The sequence below is a fragment of the Corella eumyota genome, chromosome 4, assembly GCF_963082875.1.
Source record: "Corella eumyota chromosome 4, kaCorEumy4.1, whole genome shotgun sequence".
NCBI lineage: Eukaryota > Metazoa > Chordata > Ascidiacea > Phlebobranchia > Corellidae > Corella > Corella eumyota.
This window is the reverse complement of record NC_137493.1, coordinates 2,745,498-2,768,177: the sequence shown is the minus strand read 5'-3', so window position 1 is coordinate 2,768,177 and position 22,680 is coordinate 2,745,498. Positions and strand designations below refer to the sequence as shown.

Here is a 22,680-nt window from a genome sequence, read left to right as displayed (position 1 = left end):
ATATTTTGGATTCTTTCAACATATAAAACTGGGTTAAATGGCCATTAAAGGGTTAATTTATTTAGTATTGAACAAATGACTGGCTTTGGGTACCTGTTTTTAAATGTAATTTAATATTTTTACATAATAGGGTTTTTACAGTTTATTTGACCTTGTTTTTTTTGCAAATTCTGCAGTCTTAGACAAAAGAAATTTAAACTTTTTTTATCGATTATCGTAATTTAATTTGTTAAAAACATCGTGAGGTAAATCACGTTTCTGCGGTTTTTGCGGACCAATTTTCCGGCCAATTTTCCTCGAATCTCCCAGTGCTGTCGCCAGCGGCAAATTTGTAACGAAGTTTATTCGATTAAATCTTATAAAAGACATGTCGCGTCATAAATTAAAATGTGGTTTATTTTGACACTTGGCATTAAACTAAGCTGTCTAATGTGCTAGATCGTATTTTAAAATCTCCTTTAAAACGAAATAACAAATATATATATTTTTTTTATAGAGTTTTGAAAATTATATTTGTAAACTTTTTAAGTATTTTAAGTTAAATTTTTACTGTAATTATTTGCCTATTAGCCTAACATTTTTGTGTTTTTAATATGGCCTTATTTTAGTATTAAATTCAAAATTAAAATCTTGGGGTTTAAAAGGTTTTAGATTTTAATTTATTCACGTTCAATCTACCTTTATGACGTCACATTCTTATGGTCACGCGGGCAATAGTCTAAATATATATTATAGGTTTGTTTTATTATAAATAGAAAAAAATTCAACATTAACATAAACACATAAATTTGAAGGAAAATGTAAGAAAAAATGATAGAAAATGCGCGAATATATGTCAGGATAGGTTGCTGTTGGTAACAAAACATAAAAACAACAGCATTTTCATATAAAAAACACAAATTTAGGTATAATATTAACACAGGTAATTTTTACACATATTTAAATGTCTGTGATTTATAATTAATGAAAAAGTTGAATTATGACGTAAATTTTACTAATTGTGACGCGGTACCAGCCCACCAATCACGTTGAAAGTTATTTTAATGTAGAGATTAGGAGTTTTTTTTGTTAAATTTTTGATTGTAAATGCATAATACAAAATGAAAATTTTAATGGTTTATTAACTGTTGAAAGGTAATAGGCCCCCGCGATTTAAATATAGTTAAAATTTCAACAAAAAATATATTTTAAAAGTTCCTAATTTGATGTTTTAAATTATTTTCAACCAAACAAATTGATATATGATTGCATGATATTGTTATGTAAACCTTGAAAAGTTATTATTTAGCAGCAACCTTATGATACCAATGTGTACAAAACACCTTGATTAAATTTTCTTTAAAAAAAAGTTAATTTTTTGTATATCAGTTGAGTGTACATCTTTGTGTTACCTTTTACGGGAAAAATCGTTTTTATTTCCCGCTAAAAAAATCACCAAACCCCCGATGTTTTAGTCATTACCGCCCATCATTCGAGCCCTCGCAGCGGCCTCAGGAGTTAACTTATTAGAGGGTGGTTTATATAATTCATAACTTGTTCTACCATGGTATTTAACCTGTGATAACCCAGCAGCTAAGTCTATACTCTCGGTAAGCTGAACAGAGAACCCAGAGAACGTTGAATAATGCGTGGGACTCTGACCGAAAATAATCCCTTGCCGAAGCCGAATCCATATTACGTCACCACGGGTTAGCAGTAACACCGCACTTGTCGATGTAGTTTCGAATCTGTTATCCTGGTTCGTACCGGAGCTTATCACCCCGCTGTTTTTCATAAGGTTAACGTACAACGACCCGCTACCTCTACACCTCAATACGTGGAGATGGAATACGTAGACACCAGCTGCTGGGACGACGAAACAGCCAGTTGATTTACGGTAGGCTTCACCTTGGTTTGTTATTACGTTATCAAATGCTATTCCTTGGTTGCTACCTTGAGCGTTTCGTGATAATGCTGCCATAAATGCAACAGTTTCTTGCGTACAACATGCACTTGTTCGTGTAGTTGTCTGTACCATACCACCACCTCCCATTCCACCCGAATGTCGCCCGGTTGTGGAGCCAGGTGGCCCGGGTGGTCCCGGTTCGCCTTTAATTGAGGCGCCCTTGTCACCTTTACGACCTTGAACCCCCATTCCGTGTCTTCCCGGAGGTCCAGGTCTACCGGGGGGCCCATGCGGTCCGGGAGGACCTTTCATGCCTCTCATACCGTTAAGTCCGGTCTCACCACGCATGCCTTTTGGACCCGCGGGTCCGGTTGAAACTGTTTGATTTTCTCCAACTAATGGAGCTGAATCGGAGTAGATTGTGTCCGAACCTGTTTCACCTCCAGGAGGACCAGGTGGTCCCCGCTCACCTGGAATTCCTTGAGCACCACTGAAACCTCGTTCACCTTTTGGACCCTGGATTTCTCGTCCTGGGGCTCCTTGAGGTCCGGGAGGACCCAATATGCCGACTCCGGGAGCTCCTTTCGGCCCAGAAGGCCCCGGTTCTCCGGTTATTGTTTCCCCGTTTATGCCATCTATTCCGTCAACGCCAGGAGGTCCGGGAAGTCCTTGAATCGACTCCCCTTGCTCTCCTTTTGGTCCTCGGGGTCCACCAGTCTCTCGCACAACTTTTACAGTTTCAACTTTACTTTCCGGACCGAAACCAGAAGGTCCTGGCGGTCCGGGAGGACCCTGCATCCCCTTTTCACCTTTCATGCTCATCCCCTTTTCACCCCGTTCACCCTCGATACCAGGAACACCAGGTTCGCCTTGCATGCCGTTCTCGCCCTTTTCGCCTTTGTCCCCCACCGATTTTGTGGGATTTCCCCTGAATTCCTCCCAATTAAAAGAACCAGGTGGTCCTTGTAGTCCTGGAATTCCAACTCCAGGCGCTCCCGGTTCACCTTTATAACCCCTTGGACCACAATCTCCTCGTTCACCCTTGATGCTTACTCCAGAGACACCTTGAGAACCAGGAGGACCTTGGATACCGGGATGACCCGCCTTTCCAGGGGGCCCAGACATGCCTGGAAATCCGGCAGGCCCCTGAAGACCATTTGGACCTTGGAGACCGGGCGGGCCCTGTGTCATTCTATCTAAAGTTCTTAGAAATAATTGAAGGTCGGTTGACCCAGAGTTACTTTGACAGTTTCCGCAGCAACAAGCGGTTTGGACACACGAGGTCGTCACACACTGAGCTGTTGACGTCACACATTGCGCTGATGACGTCACTTTTGTATCAATGCACTCGTCGGTGGAGGCACAATCTTCTGAAACGCATTCCGCTTCGGTTTCTTCGCTCTTTTCATTCTCCACCGTGACGTCATCGGATGGCTGTGTAGTGGTTGTGACGAATCCAGATTCAGTGACATCACTAAACGTTGACCCTATGTCGTCTGCGTCCAGAGGAGGATCGGGTTCGATCATTCTTCGAAGATCGGGCCTGAACACCGGTTCCTGTGGAATTTCCATTTCTGCAAACCTTAGTCTCGGAGCAGACCGTTCGTCAACGACACCCAGAACATTTTCTTCTGACGTCACAAAAGTAGTAATTGTTGATATTATTAACACGACCAGGAATTTTATATTTGTCATTTTTATAAATATTTAAAATCTAAAAATAAATAAAACAAGTTTAAGTCAAATGAGATTTAATTAAAAATATCTAGAAATTATTTTTCAAGTTTTAATTTAATTTTAAATCTAATTTCTTTTTAATTTCTAGCTTCTGTAATTTTTATAAATGATATAATTGAACTTTCTTGACGTCCATTAAACTTCTAATCTGCACATTTCTGATTGAAACTTCTGTCATTTCCTTTCTTATACAACCGGTCGCGTGTTCACGTTAAACTGCTAATTCTATACAAACAAATTAATTTGTTAATTTCAATTAAATCAACAACTTGATAGGCGGGACTTAAGTGCTCGAAAATTTAGTTTGATTGACAGCTCAAGAAAACTGTTTAAGTCGAAGTTTATATCTATATGAAACTTTGCTGATTTCAATACGATATGTCCAATGCGCTTTGCCTATATTAGTGTAATACTATCTTAATAGCAAAGGTTTGGTCTACAGTTGTGGTGTTATACTATCAACCAAATGGTTAAAATATTTTAACGCATTTTGTTAACCCTAAATTTGTTCTCACTTTAACAAAATTGAGCAAATTGTGATCGAGTAGAACTAGATTTGGGCACGTGCTTGCGTTTCCTAATACACTTAAATTTAATGGGTTTTAAAGATTGTTATCATAGACCTCGTGTTTTAGTTTAATGCGGACTGAAAAGTTGTTTAAGTTGGGTTGTTTGGTTGTAACCGCGGTTCGGTATTTGCGGTCGATTTTATCAGAAAAATAAATAATTTAAGCGAAAAGTTTTCAAGCAAAACAGAATCAAAGACCGCATAGTTGTTGTAGTAACCACAAATATAAAAATTAAAAAAAATAGTGTCAAAAAATTAATTTAATTTTTTTTTAACTTTTTAAAATGGCGAAGGTCACGTGACTTTGAAAGCTCGTGATTTGAAGTTGAGCAAGGGTTCGGGATGGAAGTGATTTAACAAATTATTTTCACCACATTTGCTGATTGGATTCGTGTTTATAACCAATCATTTTCACGTCATAAAACAGGAAATTATTCCAACCCTTTAATGATTTTTAATCGAGATTTTGGTTAAATCTTTTGGTTTGTGCGCTTTTAAACGTTCGTCGTTGTTTAAGAGTTAAATGAGATCACGAACATAATATTGGATTTGGTTTTTAAACCTCGAAAATCGTCCAGCTGCAAAAAATCTTATTTTAAGCGAGCTTTAAATCTCTTTTATTGTGACGTCATTACGTAATGGCTCTCATAAAAACGCGATGGCTATCTTCGAACGTCCATCTCGATCACTTATGACGTCACAGAGACTATATTAACATTCTAGTGTACCCAGCTGCGTCTTTAAAAAAATTAAAAATCCGAAAAACATATTTTTGTACCCCCCTAAAATTCGATTTCCACCTAAAATAAATTCCTTCCGCGTCTAGACATTTCACAAGGCGTTAAAACTGCTTATTACTTGGAGTATAGCAACATGAGTATTGTGTTAAACAGCGGGTTATAGCTTAACTTGAGCAATAATTTCATGTTTTTGTTAACGTTTTTTGTGTTGGGCCCAGTCGGTGGTAATTTATAGTTTCCCCGATTTTATTTTGTACAAGCATAGGAAGGGGTTTTGGGTTGTCCTAGTTTTAACATTTATTATTTTTACAGAGTTTGTCGATTTTTTTGGCAAACTAAAATCCGTCCAATTTTGGTGATTTTAATACACCTTTAAAATTATTAAAAGATGATTTATCAATTTGAAAATTTTAATTCTATTTGTTTTCAAAAACTTGTATAAATAATCGTTAAAATTCCTTAAAATATTAAAATAAATATTGCCCCTCATATTTTTTTTGTAAAATTGGCGCCTGTTTTTTCGAAATAGTTTTTTTATTAAAATGTTTGTCGCACCTTTTAATAAAAAAATAGTTACACAGTATGTTAAATCTAAATTTGTTTTTCAATATTTCCCAATCGATGACGTCATTTTAGAGGATCTCTATGACGTCATCTAAGTAGACCGTTTCAAAATTAAGTTTAAATAATTACCTTAGTTTAAATAATTTGTTATTTAATTTTGTGTAAAACTGTTCATGTGGTTGTTTCTTCTACGTACAAAAATAATTTATTATATTTAATTATGCGTTATGTGGTTACTATATACGTATTCTTGTGTAAATTAGGTGAACCTTTGCGGTAATATTTCCTTTTTAAAACGCTCCTTTGGGAAAAAAAACTTAAAAAAACGCTATATAAAAATTCAATTTTGTTACATTAATTTCAAGTTGGATTATGATCTTAATAGAGTGACCAGCATTTGATTTATACAAAATATCCATTAACAACTTAGTTTTAACTTGGCATGGGGTTAAACATATAAGATCACACTTTTATGCTTTGATACATTTCTAGACGGTCAGACTCGCCTAAATAAATATTTACATGGCTAACTCTTTGACCGAAAAGGTGGACAAATGTATAGATTTATGTGGGTAAGATGTGCCGTGTTAGAGGTTAAGAGTTAAGTGGACATTTGGGTTTATTCGCAGCTGTGTGAAATAAATTACACGAGAAAAAATATTTGTTTAATGTAACTTAATTAAACTTCTCGCCAACGGTTTGATTGACATTTAAAACGCGTTAAAATATGACATCATTTACCTAATCTGGGATTTGTTACTTCACTATAATGGTAACCTTTCTGCACGTACACATTTGTGTTGGTTTGTTGCGAATTTAAAGCCATTTTTTTGATGTTTTATTTCACTTGGGAACGAGGATCTGTTGGGTTCATTTTCTCCTTTCGATTCCCAAGTTGTTGAAATATTTTCAAGTTTAAACTCAGGGTTATTGATTGCCAGAAGTTGAAATCCATTAGCGCATTAGCGCAAATTAACTGGCCGTTGTGATTACTGGAGACTTTACTAAGATTATCGTATTTTTTTAAAATATTTTACATTTCTTAGGCTAAGAGGGAATAATTTATCGCAATTTAAAAAAAAAAAAAACGATTTTTTTTCTAAAGCTAGGACGTCCAAAGTTATTTTTAGTTGACATATTTTTAAGCATTTTGCAAATTGATTAACTTTGAAGTAACCTCTTACGAAACATGAACTTTTCTTGTCCCTGACGTCACAATATCAATATTTAAAACGTCATAAACAGGTCACGTGACACTTTCAACTTACCGCTTAGGCTTACATGCTAAAAGTTAAAATAGAAATTTGAAGACCTAACCTAAAGGTATACCCATGGGAGTTTGGATTTCTCTCTTGAACTTTATGTATTTATATAATCGCGGTTGTAATATAATTGGTCAAGTTTTTAATTTTTTAGCTTAATTTACGCACATAAGTTTCTGTATAATATCCCCTTTTGTCGTTACAAAGAGATCGCCAAAAAGGAATTTATTTAGTAAAAATATTTCACAATGATTTTATTGCGTAGGTCGCCAAACCTTAAAAGCATAATTCTAAACAATTCTAGCTTTTTATTCCAATTTTTTTACGGCCAATTGACTATAACAATTTAAACGATTCAATAAGTAACAATAAAAGTGAACATACCAATTTAAATTTATTAAAAACTTGCCAAAATTATTTAAATTTTTACACTAGTTTTTCGAAATGGTATTTTGAGTAAATATTCCCCGAACTATTTTTATGTTACTTGAGTGTTCCAAGGGTCCTTAAAGTAAGCCAAAGTCATTTCCTTAAAATCAACAATCCTCTTTAACTTGTGTATTCACACAACCAAAAATACTTCTTATTTACCAAAAAGTTCCTGATTTTTGCTTACTGTTTAATCATTGTTTACAAGAAAATACAATTGTTTCATTGTGTGACGTCACAAATATGGTATTGTGGCGTAGTAAGGTAGTTTAAGACGTTTGCACGCTTGCTAGTTTTTATCCCGCAAAAATCCGGCTTTGACATTCTCAGGTATTTCATGGTGAAATTTAAATTTTTAAAGAATTATTTTTAAACTTTGAAATTTCTTTTTACCAATAAGTTAAATTAAAACCGCCATAGAAAAAATAATTTAAAAATATATATCTTAAACATTCAACTATATATAAAGTTTAATTTACAATTTATTATTTTAATTTTCCATGTTTTTTGTATTTACTTACACTATGTTAATTAACCATGGTCTTAAAGTTAAACTTTTATGTTTGCTTAACTTGTGTATATATTTAATCTACAAATATTCCTTTATTTAAGTTAGAAAAGAAACATGTTATATTATATATAACACACCCTAAAGTTTTAGGCTCAAAACCATAAAGTTATTAATTTTTTGGATAATTCAACACCTGTATTTGAATATTATTGGCAGATGACTTAAGGTTTTTTTAAACACCGGCAATACGCACGTTTCATGAGTAATACACTACAATATTTACCTATATTTAACTATATAGCTCAATTTTAACACACTTAAGGTAGAAATGAGAAACGTAATGATTACATAATTAAAATTAACAAAATCGAATTTCAAATGCGATTTTTTAGGAAACCTATGTAAGCGTCCAAAAAAATTAAAATCCAAATGTTGCCAATTTTTTTAACATTTGCCAATGAGTGATTTAATATACATCCTTAACATTTTTTGACCGCTAAACACCAAAAACTATAACTTCCCAAATTAACAAACTTCAAGTATTTTACATGTTAAGGTAGTGGTAGGATATTACAAATATAAATGAATACAAATTCCTTTTATTAGATTCCGGTTTTATACAACTTGAACTTTAATCTTTTCCTTTTATTACAAAATAAACATTTCCGTATATTTAAGAGAGTCAACATTTATTGATTTGTAAATTTGTTTAAGCTTGAGGTTTATTTTAATCGGTTAATTTTACTACTAAGTCAAGAAAAAACATTTTTTTTAAGGCAAGCTATTGCTGTTGTAACATTCATTTTTCAACCAAAAATATCAAAAAATTTAAAAAATTATTTTTGAATACATATATTTAACATATTAAGCTCTACTTCTCAAATCCAATTAAAACCCAATAATTTTACGTATACATAAAAAAAAACGCTCGTATAATTTAGTAATCATATTAAGCCTCTCCTTCTTGCATTTAAAAGCACTAAACTAGGGTGTGGAATGTGTATATAAACCTGGTATAATAACTCGTTAAATTTCCCCTGGATAAACTTATACTTTATATCACATTCCTAACTTACAGTTACCACCAGCATACTTAAGATAGGGTGAAAATCAGCAATTTTGACATCTAATATATGTTTTTTAATAGAAAAAATCCTAGAATTTAGTAAAATACTTAAAAGTTGTAAAATTTTATCACTAACACATTGCTCTGTACATATATCACACTGTTTAATCTCCCAGAATTTCGCTAACTTTTGATCTAAAATATTTAACTCCATAAACTTTTTACTTTTTATTTTACGACTTTCCAAGTTTTTCGCATTCACGTTGACATTTACACGCTGGGCGTGCTTGGGTCTATGACGTCACAAACAGGCAACTATCGCGCAAACTTAACTTTTATTGTTGACTAAATAGTGAGAATGGTCGACAAAATATTAAAGTTTTTTGCAAAAATGTAATTAAAATAAACACCTAATGTTCTAACCTTGTTTACATAGCAACTTGTATTTAATATATTGCTTGTTGCTAGGGCAATATTATGCCAGTATCTACGTTAAAAAAACTAATTTAATAACTTTTAACTCTTTAAAAATATTAAGACTAAAAAATTAAATTTATTTAGAACGTTTTTTTAAGAATAAAATTTTAAGCATATTTTTAGTAGAAATAACTTAATTCAAAAAAAATAGTATCTTTAAAAGCTATATTTGTTTAACTACTGTCTATCAATCTTTCTAACTATTTTAATTCCATATTTTTACATCTATCTTGTAAAATATTACCTTTGATTTTTCCACCTTACTCATATTTATATGTTGGATTAAAATTATTTGCTTTTTTCTCTTGCGCTCTTGCTTTTTCGTTCTCTCATTTTTTATGAGATTTTTCATAGAATTCCGGGCCCCCTTATCAAGTATTTGCAGAATAGTGAAAACTTCAATATTTGTTCTACCATTTAACCTTACGCAAAATCAACTTTATGCATAAATGAAATCGATTTGTGACGTCACATTAGGCAAACAATGGCGTTTTATCATACGCAATAAACACCTACCGCGAAAAACACTAAAACCCAAAAAATCAACAAAATTAAACTTGTGACGTCATAACAATAGACTGGTGACGTCACATATATAACTAACAGTAATAAAATTTGTTGTTTGACATTTATAAAGTGTCTTTTTTTGTTTTTGAGATTTTACATTTTTAGTGAATTGTTTTTTTTGTTTGACTTGGCAAATTGATGGCATTACTAAATAAGGAATTATAGTGGAATTAAGATTTCTGTCAAGTATTTTCAAAAATTTCCCAGCTGTTATTAGATCTAGACTATAGCAATAATTGACGTACAGGTTATTGTTTTAAAAAGTTTATAACCTTAATATACTAGGTATAAGGATGACATGCTTATTGTTGTATTTCTTCAATATTACGTGCTCATTTTCGATTGCAAAATTAAGCTAAAAGTTCATAATTACAGTAAAACTGAAACACCAAACTTTAAATTTACAATAACTTCATTATTTTTTTTTTCATCAAAATAGAAAAAAATTACAGTTTCTTTTCAATTACCGTTTATGGTTTGCTAATTTGATTTAATTGTTTTTTGAACTTAGTTTTCAATAGACACATTAACGATAAGGATGGTTAACTTTTTTGTGTAAGGTTTCTGTCAAATATTCTTCCCCGAAATACAAACTAAGGGTTAAAAGAGGGTAAGTACCGAACGAAACGGGGCTTGGTTTTTGTTATCTTTTTTGGCAATTACTTTAAATATTTGTGGAAATAACAAAATTTGGAAATTAAATTAAGTTGAAATTATTTTAAAACATTAATTTCTTATTCACTTTTTTGTTTTAAAATAGTGTTGTATAATAAATTCGTGCAGAGTGTAAAATATGTTTTTTGAATTCCTAAATCATATTTTTAAATTAATTTAAATTTTTATAAGTATTCATGTTATATGTTGTTGTTGTTGTAGGGCTTACCTATTATGTGTTAAGTAACTAATAAATAACTTTTTTAAATTTTTTTATCACTTTTTCTTACCCTAAAACAACAAATCCATCTTCAGAAGATTATCTACTTTCTTAAGTGTTTAAATAGTTGGGAGAATCAGATATTTGTTTACAATTTCGTTAGACGCTCGTCTGGTTCAACTGCCCAGACATCACAGGTCACTTAATTTACTGACCCCGTGTGATGACGTCACCCACACACTTCCACACGCTTATCAGGGCTCTTAACTTTTAACCGACTAAGTTGTATGTTGTTTGTATGTGTGGAGATGGTAAAGGGTTGCTTATGATTCATGTGGAGCTGGAATTTTGCGCACAGAACGAATTAATTTTTTGTTTTTGATCGCTCGGTTTGTTATTTTGATTTTAAATTGGAAAAAAACAAGTTTTTTCTTACATTTTGGGGGTATTCGGTTATTAATCAATCTTTAATTGTTGTAACACATGCTCGTTGGTTTTAATGATTATGACGTCACATTCCCCAGACTGTGATGTCACGTGACTTTTCGCGCCGTCTCAGAATGAAATAAATTCCCGGAATTGTTGTCTTTGGAGAGAACTGACGACAAGTATCGGTCACGTGACCGGCTTCCAAATTGTCTGCTCTCTATGACGTCATAGAGTTTTTTTTTTTTTTTATGTTTGCAATTTAAACGCTTCCATTATTTGTATTTACGTCTTAACTAACATAAGCCTGTAATGCCTAATACTAGTATTCAACCCTTTACACAAATGGGGCGCATACTTTGTATGAATAACACGATAAAATTGAATTTTGTTTGTGTAAGGGTTAGTCTTACAATTGCTTTTATTCCTTTTTTGGTTCCGATAAGTCGACGGGATTTTAACTTTGAAACTCTATCTAATTCTTTCCATACCACAAAATCGTTTGTGACGTCACAACTATGTTTGTTTATCGGTCGCTGTTTCGTCTGTGTGTGGGGCTGTTAACTGTAAGGTTAAAGTGTTAATGCTGCGTAACAATGGGCATTGTTACTAAAGGCACGCGACCAAATGAGGTCTTTGATTTTAATGTCACGTGACCCAAAATATTTCAAGTTTTTTTAATTTTTTTTCTTTTAATGTAAAAAAAACGGGTCGTGTAAATTGAGGAACGGAAATTAAAGGAAAGCGTAAAACGGAGAGGCGGAATCCTAAATTTGAAAACGCGGAAATTTCGTTGGTATATTTAAGAATATTTATTTGATTGAAAAACCAAATACTAATAATTAGGCATTGTTTATAAACCCCCAGCTTACCCTAACCCTTTTTTGGGTAATTTAGTTAAATTTCTAAAATAATTTTGACCCAAATACAAATAAACAGTCAACGCATTTTCCGCGTTCTATTTTTTCAAGATTCCGCCTCGCCTTTTTTGGCTTTCTTCATTTTCCATTCCCTCAATTCCGCGTCTCCAAATAGACAACCTCACGGCTTAAACATAAATTTAATCAATTATATTCGACTTTGATTGAACATGTTTTATCACTAAGGCTTATGTTATAAATTATTAAAATACATCCAAGAAAATGTTTATGATTTATTACAAGAGAAATATAGAATAAGCTGTTTAAATATAACAAACAAACTCAACAAACCGCATTAATATTTCACAATATTTTAAATAAAGCAAATGAGGTCATAATCAAAAAACAATTCTGACGACATCTTATTGTTTCCTTGTAACACGTTTAAAAAATCTAGCCTGAATGTTACGTGCAACCCTTTTAATATATAAACATGGATTTTGAATATGGGATTTAGTTTGTTTTTACGATTAAGGTTGTGAAAGGGTTACTTTTAACCACATTTTCACGTAGCATTTGCGGGTAACCACAACCCGCCCAAATTTAAAGGTTTTAATAACTTTTATGTTGTACTATCGGGATTACGTAATAGGTTATGACGTATTTATCGGGTGTTTAAATCACGTGGTTCCATTGGCTGGCAGTTAGCCACATTTTAACATAAGTAAAAACTGTTTTTCAGGTGTTGAAAGTGAATCTAAGTTCAAAATTATTCTGGTTTATAGAAAAATAAACGATTTTTAAAACTACACAACTTCCAGATTAGAAAGAATAATGTTCATATATTCGTGTTAAACTAACTTAAATCTTAAATTTCCTAACTTTTAACCCACTTACCTTTTTTGGCAATGTGTTTAATTAAACAAAAATTAACTCGGTATTGTTTCCGTATTGTAATTTCAATTTTAACGATTTGGATTTAATTGTTACGCAATAATTACGAAAGAGCGTTCGGCGTTTCTGACGTCATAAAGCGTGTGAATTTGATTTTGCTTAATTTTTGCTTGCCCATTTTGTTGTTTTTTTTTGTTTAAAAAATTTGTTGAAGTTTTTTTAAGTTGTGTTAATTATAAACTTATTTGTTTAATCTTGGTTTTGGTAAAATTCGTCAGCTGGCTTTGCTTTAATAAGGAAGCAATAAATCATTTATTACCTGGATTTGGCTGCAATTTAAATCCTTATTAGGGCCAAAATTCCGCCTAAATTTCACAAAAATGTCAATTTTTAAAACAACTTCAATTCCTATCGTTTCCTTGAAATATAATTTTGGCATTTGACTTAAAACACTGTGAACGTCATAAGTTTATTAATAAATATATTCATTTTCTCCGTTTGATTTTGATTTAATCTAGACCTTACGTCTAGTTTAATAAGTTGTAAAGTAGTAAATCTGTTGCTAATTATAGACTAATTAAAATTGAAATTGTTAAACAATTTTTTAAATATTTGAACAATATAAAAAACAATAAAATTTTTATTCAATAATCATTTTTATATTAATTAATTTAAAAACTCAAAAAATAGTACACAAAAATATTACACTTTATTTAAACAAAAATAAAATTTTAATTTTTTTTCAGCATGGATCTGAAGTAAAATGGGTAGATGGAGGGAAGTCAATTTTCAATGTTAAACTAGCAACCATGTCATCTATATATACTGAAGATTGTCATATTCATAACCTGTTCGAAGCTTGTCAGAAATTCTTCCACAAAACTTCAGATTCTGATCATGATATTGTAAAATATTTAAAGGTTTGTATATTTTACTTTTTATTTTATTTCAAAATTTTACCCTTTGCAAAATATATTTTAGTATGATAAATTTAAAATTGGTTTTGAAAAAAATACAACTTCTGTTGGAAAAATTAAAAAGGAACTTTTATATATGTGATTAGAACTTTTGTTATTTACTTTTAAATTATAATGACTTTTAATTAAGATTATGTGTGTTTGATATTCTAATATATTAATATCAGAATGAATAGCTTTTGTTATAAATACAATACGAGCTTTTAATTCAATGTAAAAAATTACCTTTAGCTTTACCAAAAAGCTTTTTTTAACAGAATTTGTTCAATTACTCAATACCACAACCTAGTGGATATACTGTTTAAATTTTAATCAGAAATTTTTTATAACAAAAATTCACAAAAATGTTGAAGTTTTTACCTAAAATCTCAACACCATGCACAAATTAAAAAAATGATTAAATTTTGTTCTACAGAGCTTATTGGCTGCAGATATAAGTGCTATAGTAAGATATCTGCCCACTATTCTTACCCAACTACTTTATCTATTTACTGCGGATGGTTTTACCACTGACACACAATCCAATTGTATTAAAACATTGATTTATATCGTTGCTAACTGTCATTCTAAAGGTCATGAGAAACTGTTGCAGCAGTATATTAAGGTAAGTGTTGCTGCATTTAAAATAAGCTTTTTTCAATACCTTTTATTTGGCTAAATTTTTAATTTGTGCATTTGAGAATGACTAATGAAATTAAAAATATTTTTTTTATTGTGTATGTATTTTTTTAAATCATAATTTTGACACATGTTTTAAGTTACTAATGTAAACATGTTTTAAGTTACTAATGTAAACAAAATTAATAACTAAAAATTTAAAAAAATAATAAAAGTTGTCTAAATTTTATGATGAATAAAATTATTTAATTTATCATTGTTAAAACCACCTAATAAAATCAAAAAATTTTACCATTTTGTTTTTCAGTATTCATTCGTGACAGCTCCATACCAAGATTACAAAAGTAAAACAATCCATGAGGAATTAACGACTGCAATGACCGCATTTTTAAGACCTTCTACTGCTGACTTTCTTACAGTAAATACTTTGTTGCTTCATTCTTCATTTTTTCTACAAATTGTTGTGAAGAGCATGGCTCAACATCTTATATCAACACAAAAGTAAGTTAATGGTTTTTAAATAAGCATTGTTACATGATTTAATCAACTAAGTAGGTCTACCTTTTTTAAAATAGCATATTTTGGGTATATATCTTTATCCTCGATGTGGGAAGGTTGAATGTGCCACCTAAACATAGAGTAACATTAGTTACTTCGACCCAGTCTCGAGTTGCCTTTAGCAGTTTGGGATATTATATAGATTATAATTGCCTAGTAATTATGCTTCTGATTAACTGCTTGCTCAGCAGGAGTTCACATCGTTTATAGCGCCTTACTCAAGGGTGCTACAGCATGACCCCAGTGGGGATTGAACCCACGATCTCAGAGTGGTGTAGCAAGTCTACTACACCACGCTGCCAGCATTATTGTAAAGCATTATAATGAGATATAGTTAAAGTTGCTTTAATTTATATATTTTTGTATTAACTTATTCTTGATGTGGGAAGGTCAACTTTATAGCCTATACTTTACTTTGGCCCAGTCTGAAGTTGACTTTAACAATTTGGAATTATATGGATTATATTAATTAAGCTGCTGATTAGTTTTTGGCTCAACAGGAATTTATACCATTTATACCACCTTACTTAAGGAGGCTACTGATTTATAACAGTTTAAATATGAAACTTTTTAAGCTGTGTAACAATATCAGCCACTAATTAATATTAAATAAAACTCATTGAGTTGATAACATAAAAAATAATTTCATTATTCAAACTATTTAAAGGTTAAAGTTGAAGAGAAATGAAAGATTTCCACTTTCGTTCCAGCATTCCATCCAAAGTTTGTTGACAACTGCTGTTCCTCATATTATTAAAAAATGGAAGGTAACCCAATAATTTATATTAAGTGTTATACATACTAGTTTATAGCCCACCCTAAGTTAGGCATTTAATTGTCATAGTATGGTGGCAACTATAATATTTTTTGCGATAATTTACACACGCACCACAAATGGCATTTTTAAAAAATTGCTAAGCTATACATACATATAGAATGTCTACTTAGCTTTATTATATATAAATGATAGAAGTCTATTTAAAAAAAACATTTAATAGTAAATTTCAATAGACCTAGTCTTTAATTTTGCACAAAAAAATGAAATTGGTAAATTTAAACTAGTTTGATAATATACATAGTTAATTTGACTTACCAATATATATACAATTATATTTTCAGGTCAACTATGCAGATGTCCATAGTGCCAACGTAAGTCTTGCAACATTTGTAAAGGAATGTTTCACCTACGTTGACCGAGGTTTTGTGTTCAAACTCATTAACCATTATCTTGAAAACTTTAATCCTGGTGATCATAAGGTAAAATGTTGGTCTTCTATAATGGTTGTAAATGGTAATTCACCAAAAGTTACGGTTTACCTTTTTTATATATTTTTATCCTCAATGCGAAAGAGTCAACTTTACAACCTAAACATAGAGTAACAATGGTTGCCCCAACCCAGTCTTGGAAGTGTTACCCCAACCCAGCTGCTTTTGGCAGTTTTGGATATAAAAGATTGTAATTGCCCTATTATTAAGCTGGTAATTAATGACTGGCTTATCAGAAGGTCATATCGTTTATAGTGCCTTACTCAAGGGCTTTATAGCATGGGAGCAATAGGGATTAAACCCAGGACATCATGTGGTAAATACGAGTTTTCTGACTACAACAACACGCTGCCGGTTAATATACACTATAAAGTGAAAACTGAAAAGTTAAAAATGTAGAAATTTTGTGCAATGGCCACACTTGTGCAAATATCACTCTTACTGGATTGTTAAATAAGTTTACTGTACTATAAAACAGTAATTTTTAGTTTTCATAATTTAAAAATTATTTTTGTTTTCAGGTTTTGTTTGAAATGAAGTTTGAGTTTTTAAGGATAGTTTGTTATCATGAACATTATATTCCCCTCAATCTTCCTTTTCCATGTAATTCTAAAAGTGCTAAAAATGGTAATTTTATTAATTTCTGTTTAATATTATTTATATTTAGGTTTAAATTGACTAATATCAGTTTTTAGTTTCTTTTTATTTTGATTTTTTAATTTAGTAATTAGTATTTAACATTAAAATTCGTTTTAAAATTTTTTTAAAATAATAAATTTATTTATTCAATGGCAGTTTTGTTAATTAAAAATTATATATGGATAACATGCCATGCTACTAAATTGCTTATTTTGCTTTAAAAAGCAAATTAAATTATTTATTTTTCATTAGTGTATCAATAAGAATAATAAAACCTAAATTCTTTAATATCTGTACTCAATGTACAACCCAGTATATATATAGAAGTAATATTAGGTCAACTTTTATATAAGTTTTATTTGGTTGAAATAAATAGATGACACATGGTGGATTACCAAGGGCGAACGTAAAATGAAAGTAAATCGTTCCACGAGAGGTACTCAGTCTTGCACTAAATCACTAAATGTTGTTAATCATAATTCTCAAAATATTTGGTTTGGCTTGGTCATATTCATAACCTACAGTTGTCTAAATTGAGTTGTGAAAAAATATAATAACTTGTTAAATGAACTCTTTAATTGAATTAAATTTTGGGTTTGTTTTGAGAAATATTTGTTTGAAATTTATTTGGTTTCTGAACAAATTTTTGCTATTAAAGATAAAATTTTTTCATTAATTACAATAATTGTTTAGTCTGATTTTTTAGGATAAAATTGTCTTTAAAAAAAAGTTATTTGTGAATAGAGTTCTGGGTTTAAGTTAATATTAATTTGGAGTTAATTTGGTGTCAAATTGTTCATAAAATCATAAGGTTTTGCCATTTGTTAAGTTTTAAGGTCAATTTGTTTTCACTTCATTTCCATTTGTTTTTGTGTAAAACTGTACCACGTGTATATACATACATTAATTTGAAAGCTATTTTTAATAATATGATTGGCATTGTAGTTTTGGTAATTTATAAAATATTAAGAATAAACATGCAAGCTAACGTTTACATTACAATCACATGCTATGGAATTGAAAAAAAAATTCTTAATAAATTAATTATTTTTAGTAAGCTGGTTTTTTGATTTGCAGATTAACTTGTGCTATTTTTTGGCTGAAATACTAAATTAAAATATTAATTACTTAACTTTTTTACAGGATTTATTTAAATAACTCACGCTTTAATAAAAAATTTTAATGATTTAAATGTAACTTGCTTTTTTTAAAACTAATAAATAAATTAAATGTTTAAAACATTTAATTTATTGTTTTAATATATTTGCACTTTCCACTAGAAATTTTTTGGCAACACATTAGTTTTAAGTTTTTTTTCTAATGTTTATGTAAGTTTTTAAATATTTTTATCAAAAAAATAACAATTAAAAAACAATTTTTTTCGTCTTTTTAAAAAGTGTCTTATATATTCCTGTAATTATAGACAAATGCATAATAAAAAATAACTCGTAAAAAATTTGTTTTGAAAAAAAATCTGATACCAAAATAATTTTTTTAGATTATAGTTACTGCTTGGATGATGAGTATTGTCGCATCCACTTCATCACAGGCTTGCTCCTCAAGAGTTTGTGTTCAGCAATGTTTGAAGCTCCAGACATCAGATCAATCGCTATTGACACTTTTAGGAATCTTCTTGCTAAACATGTCTTTGATGACCGGTGATTTAATATTCATATTTTTTAACGATTCATTTCCACTGATTATATTGAGTGCAAATGTTGGTTTTTAAAAACAGAAAAGGCAATTTTGGTGTACTTAACGAACGCCACTCAATAAACATGGATTTAGTCATTACGTAAATTCGTTTTTTTCTGTCGGAATTAGCTAGAATTTATGTATTCCACCATCAATCAACCAGCCACATAATATAATTCATTTAATAACTTTTTTACATAAATTTAAAATATTTTCTAATTTTTACCAGCAAATTTAAATCTTATTAGGAAAATTTTTTTGTTTTTTAAATAAATTTTAAAGTTTAATTTCTATGTTTTTTTTGTCACTAGGTATCAGTCAAGGGCCCACCAATCACGTATAGCGGGCTTGTATCTTCCTTTTCTTAGAATATTACTCGATAATGTTGGAAGGTTGACGGCAACATCAGAGGCAAATGAAAATTCAAATGTAAATATATTTTTAATTTTAAAATTTTTTGGGAGCGTTTTTTATAAGCTTACTTATAATTTTTTTTATTGTGGGTAATAAGTCTTGAAGAGATTCTATGAAACCAATTATGAAGCTTTTAAATATTATTTTTTTTAATATTTAATTCTGGGGAGCAAATTTTTTAACTAATTTTTTTGAAACATTGTTTTAACCAATGTATTTTTAACATTTTTTTAACCAATTTATATTATACATTTTTTAACTAATTATTTTAACTAGTTTTTTTAACCAATTTTTTTAAAAATCTATTTTAACCCATATTTCAGTCATCAAGAGATGATCTAACTGAGCCCCAAACCCCACTACAACGACAAGACACAGCCCCAGCATTTGCTAATGCTTTTAATGTTCAAGTTAGTGGGGACAGAGCTGGCAGTTTAAGAGCTCGAGCATCAGATGCTAATGTTATGAGTGCCATTGGTAATTCTTGTTTATAATTTTTATCTGTTTTATTACCTGTTTTGTGAGCTTAATTTTAATTGTCATTATATAAAAGCAACTAATATTTGCTTGTGATAATTATATTTGACATAAAACTACATATTTATATAAGTTGTCCACTAAACTCTATTAAATAAACATTGACAAAAAAAACTTAGGTTTAGTTTAGGTAATTTTAGACAGACTTTTTATATAGTTTTAAGTTAATTTATGTTTTTCTAAACCAATCAAAACTTAATTTAAATATTATTTTTGTATTTATTTTTTTAAATTAATAAGACAACTTTTTAATATTTCTACATACAATTTTTAATGGCTCATTTAGTTATTTTTCTTTGTTATATTAACTTTTTATTAAATTTGTAGCAAACCCAGGCAGTAGTTTGTTAAATAGAGGAGGATCCAGAAACTCAATTGCAGTTAATGAGGCTCAAAATTCACTTTCAGTCGGTCAAGATAAAACTGATGGAAAAATGAACTTAGTAAATATAAACTTAATATTTTTATCCCTCATTAAAAACAAAACTTTTAATTTAAATCAGATAAACAGTTCATTTTTTAGTATTTAACTTTAATTAAGTGCTTACATTTAGTTTATTGTACAGCTTTTATATACAAAAAATGCTTTTTATGCATTAGAAATTAAAACATAAAACCTAATATTATAATGTTAGATTTAAATTTAAAGACGAAAATTAAACATTAATTTTTTTTTGTGTATATCTTTATCCTCAATGTGGGAAAGTCGAATGCGCGACTTAAACATAGAATAATAACAGTTACTCCGACCCAGTCTCGAGTTGCCTGTGGCAGTTTGGGATATTATAGATTATAATTGCCCAATAATTATGCTGCTGATTTAGTGCTGACTCAGCAGGAGTTTATACCGTTTATAGCGCCTTACTCAAGGGCGGTACAGCATGAGCTCAGTGGGGATGTGTGGTGAAACAAGTGTTCTTACCACTACACCAAGCTGCCGGTTAATTAGAATTAACATTTAATAGTTGCACTTTATGCTTTTGATATAAAAACAAAACCTGCCAAACTTTGACTTTTATTATTTTTTAGGGTCCAACACCAAGTATTGCGAGTGCCACTAGATTTTCACCATCTGAAAAACTTGATCCTAACGAAAGTCGGAGTTTGCTCCTCTGCTTTCTTCACATTGTCAACAATTTACCTCCGGATGGGCTTATTGGATTCTGGAAGGATTCAACAACATTAGAGCAAATTGATTTTTTTGATGTTTTAGAGTAAGTTGTTCGTATAAATTTAGAAAAAATAATTTGTCGGTGTCTTGGTGTAGTGGTAAGAACACTTTGCTTCACCATATAAGGTAAATTAGTTTTCAACTACATTTATGCTATAGTGCCCTTAAGTGAGACAGTTAAACGGTATAAACTGCTGAGCCAGCGCTTAATCAGCAGCATAATTATCGGGTAATTTTATTCTATAATATCCCATTTTGCCACAGGCAACTCAAGACTGGGTTGGAGTAACTTATGTTACTCTATGTTAAAGTCGCACATTAGACTTTCCCACATCGAGAATAAAGATATATACAAAAAAAATAAATATACATTTATAATCAATATTCAATAGTACCCCAAACTGCCAAAGACAACTTGAATTTGAGTTGGGGTAACTAATGTTACTTTTATTTTTTGTTGATATTTGTTAATACCTATAATGCATTCAATTTTTTTTCTTGTCAGGGTTTGTATGCATCATTTCAAGTATACAGGAAAAAAACAACAATTTCAAGGAATCAGGTAATATCTTTTTTATTCGTCTATGCAGCTTTATTTATTCTAATAGGCAGCTTTTTGTAGTTGTCATTAGTAATATATTGGTAATAAAATATGGCTGTTTTAACCTAATTAACTATTAATTGTCATTAACTCACATTGCTAAAATAATTTAATAAAATGTGTATTAAATATATATATTATAATAATGTTGGTGTAAATATGCATTGGTTATTATTTATAAGTGTAGTATTTTAATTTAAGTCAGCTAAAATTGATTATGGCAATCAATTTTAAAATTATTTATTATTTGCAATCAAATTTCCAGTGTTGTCAGTTAATTTTTGCAACTTTTTTTATTTTATACTTTTGCGATTGCTCTGAGCTTTGGAAATGGAAACATGAAATTATAAATTTAAGAAGTTTAATATTTATTGGTAAGCCTTGTAAGCATGAGTTATGTTTGCTTGGCTATTTTATTATTTGATAGCATGAGATCATTACTAAAATATTAAATTTATTGATAGAAAAGAATTTGACTAATTTTTTAATTAAGTTTTTTGTAGCCTTTTAAAATATTAATTTCTGTCTAATAATAAAAACAATAAATATTTTAGTATATTATAGTTCATTTTTTAACATTTTTTGTATATTATGTTTTTGGTGGTTTATTTTCTACATTTTTCAGATGCTGTTATTTATTTTACATTTACTTGTATTTAGCTATCATACTTTAATTTTTAATTTTGTTTTCGCTTGCTTGTTATAATATTTTTCATCAAATTTAATTTAAACAAAGATTTTTTTTTAGATTTGGTTCTTTATCTCAATTTAGCAGCAAGTCCAAGACGTTGCCGGTTCGAATCCGAACACCGGTTCCTCACCACCATAATAAACAATTAAGTGGACTCGCTGAACCAATGATTACTCGTAAGTTTCTTGTTTGTATTCTATAATAAAGGTTCTAGATAATTTTTTTTAAATAAATACAATTACTTGGTTATGCTAGTTAAGAAAAACCTTTTGTGGCATATTTTTTATGATTTATACTTTTTTAAATGTGTGTACAAAGAAAGTTTAATAAATGTGTAGAGGCAAAAATATAAATATAACCCAAATTTTTTTTCTGTTAAACTTTACTTACAAACGTTTCTTGAACTTACTCTTTTTTCTTTTAGAAGCCTCCCACATGGTAAATGAAGAGGAATTAAACAAATTAACTCTATTGGAAGCTAATTTAAGCACAGAGGTTGGAATGATTGTATTAGATATGTTAGCCGAGTTTACTAAACAACATAAGGTAAGTTGTTAATATCTTAATCCTAATAAAAGTAATACAGTATGTACATATTACTTCTACCTGATCGAAAAAACTATATTTAAAAGTTTGATGTGTTATTAAATGGT

At 30.1% G+C, this 22,680-nt stretch overlaps 2 protein-coding genes across 8 annotated transcripts in view; one reads left to right on the top strand and one right to left on the bottom strand.

Moving 5' to 3' along the window:
- The window catches only part of LOC145749724 (dedicator of cytokinesis protein 9-like), a 64,837-nt gene that overhangs the window by 16,087 nt on the left and 26,070 nt on the right, over positions 1–22,680 (top strand). For 3 of the 7 annotated variants that reach the window (XM_082565568.1, XM_082565562.1, XM_082565567.1), the window contains exons 20-34: positions 13,607–13,780; positions 14,253–14,441; positions 14,763–14,956; positions 15,681–15,780; positions 16,133–16,270; positions 16,801–16,906; positions 17,295–17,354; positions 18,417–18,576; positions 18,925–19,042; positions 19,351–19,504; positions 19,892–20,007; positions 20,594–20,778; positions 21,241–21,297; positions 22,085–22,203; positions 22,452–22,573. In XM_082565568.1, the coding sequence (XP_082421694.1) occupies positions 13,607–13,780; positions 14,253–14,441; positions 14,763–14,956; positions 15,681–15,780; positions 16,133–16,270; positions 16,801–16,906; positions 17,295–17,354; positions 18,417–18,576; positions 18,925–19,042; positions 19,351–19,504; positions 19,892–20,007; positions 20,594–20,778; positions 21,241–21,297; positions 22,085–22,203; positions 22,452–22,573 (1,992 nt within the window). The remainder of the gene's footprint in view (positions 1–13,606; positions 13,781–14,252; positions 14,442–14,762; positions 14,957–15,680; positions 15,781–16,132; positions 16,271–16,800; positions 16,907–17,294; positions 17,355–18,416; positions 18,577–18,924; positions 19,043–19,350; positions 19,505–19,891; positions 20,008–20,593; positions 20,779–21,240; positions 21,298–22,084; positions 22,204–22,451; positions 22,574–22,680) is intronic. The other 4 variants (XM_082565566.1, XM_082565569.1, XM_082565565.1 and 1 more) reach the window with 3 other exon arrangements.
- LOC145749725 (uncharacterized) lies at positions 737–9,601 on the bottom strand. Its single transcript, XM_082565570.1, has 2 exons — positions 9,484–9,601; positions 737–3,599 (listed from the first exon to the last, which is right to left on the bottom strand). The coding sequence occupies exon 2, from the start codon at positions 3,578–3,580 to the stop codon at positions 1,451–1,453; it is 2,130 nt and encodes a 709-aa protein (XP_082421696.1). The 5' UTR covers positions 3,581–3,599; positions 9,484–9,601; the 3' UTR covers positions 737–1,450.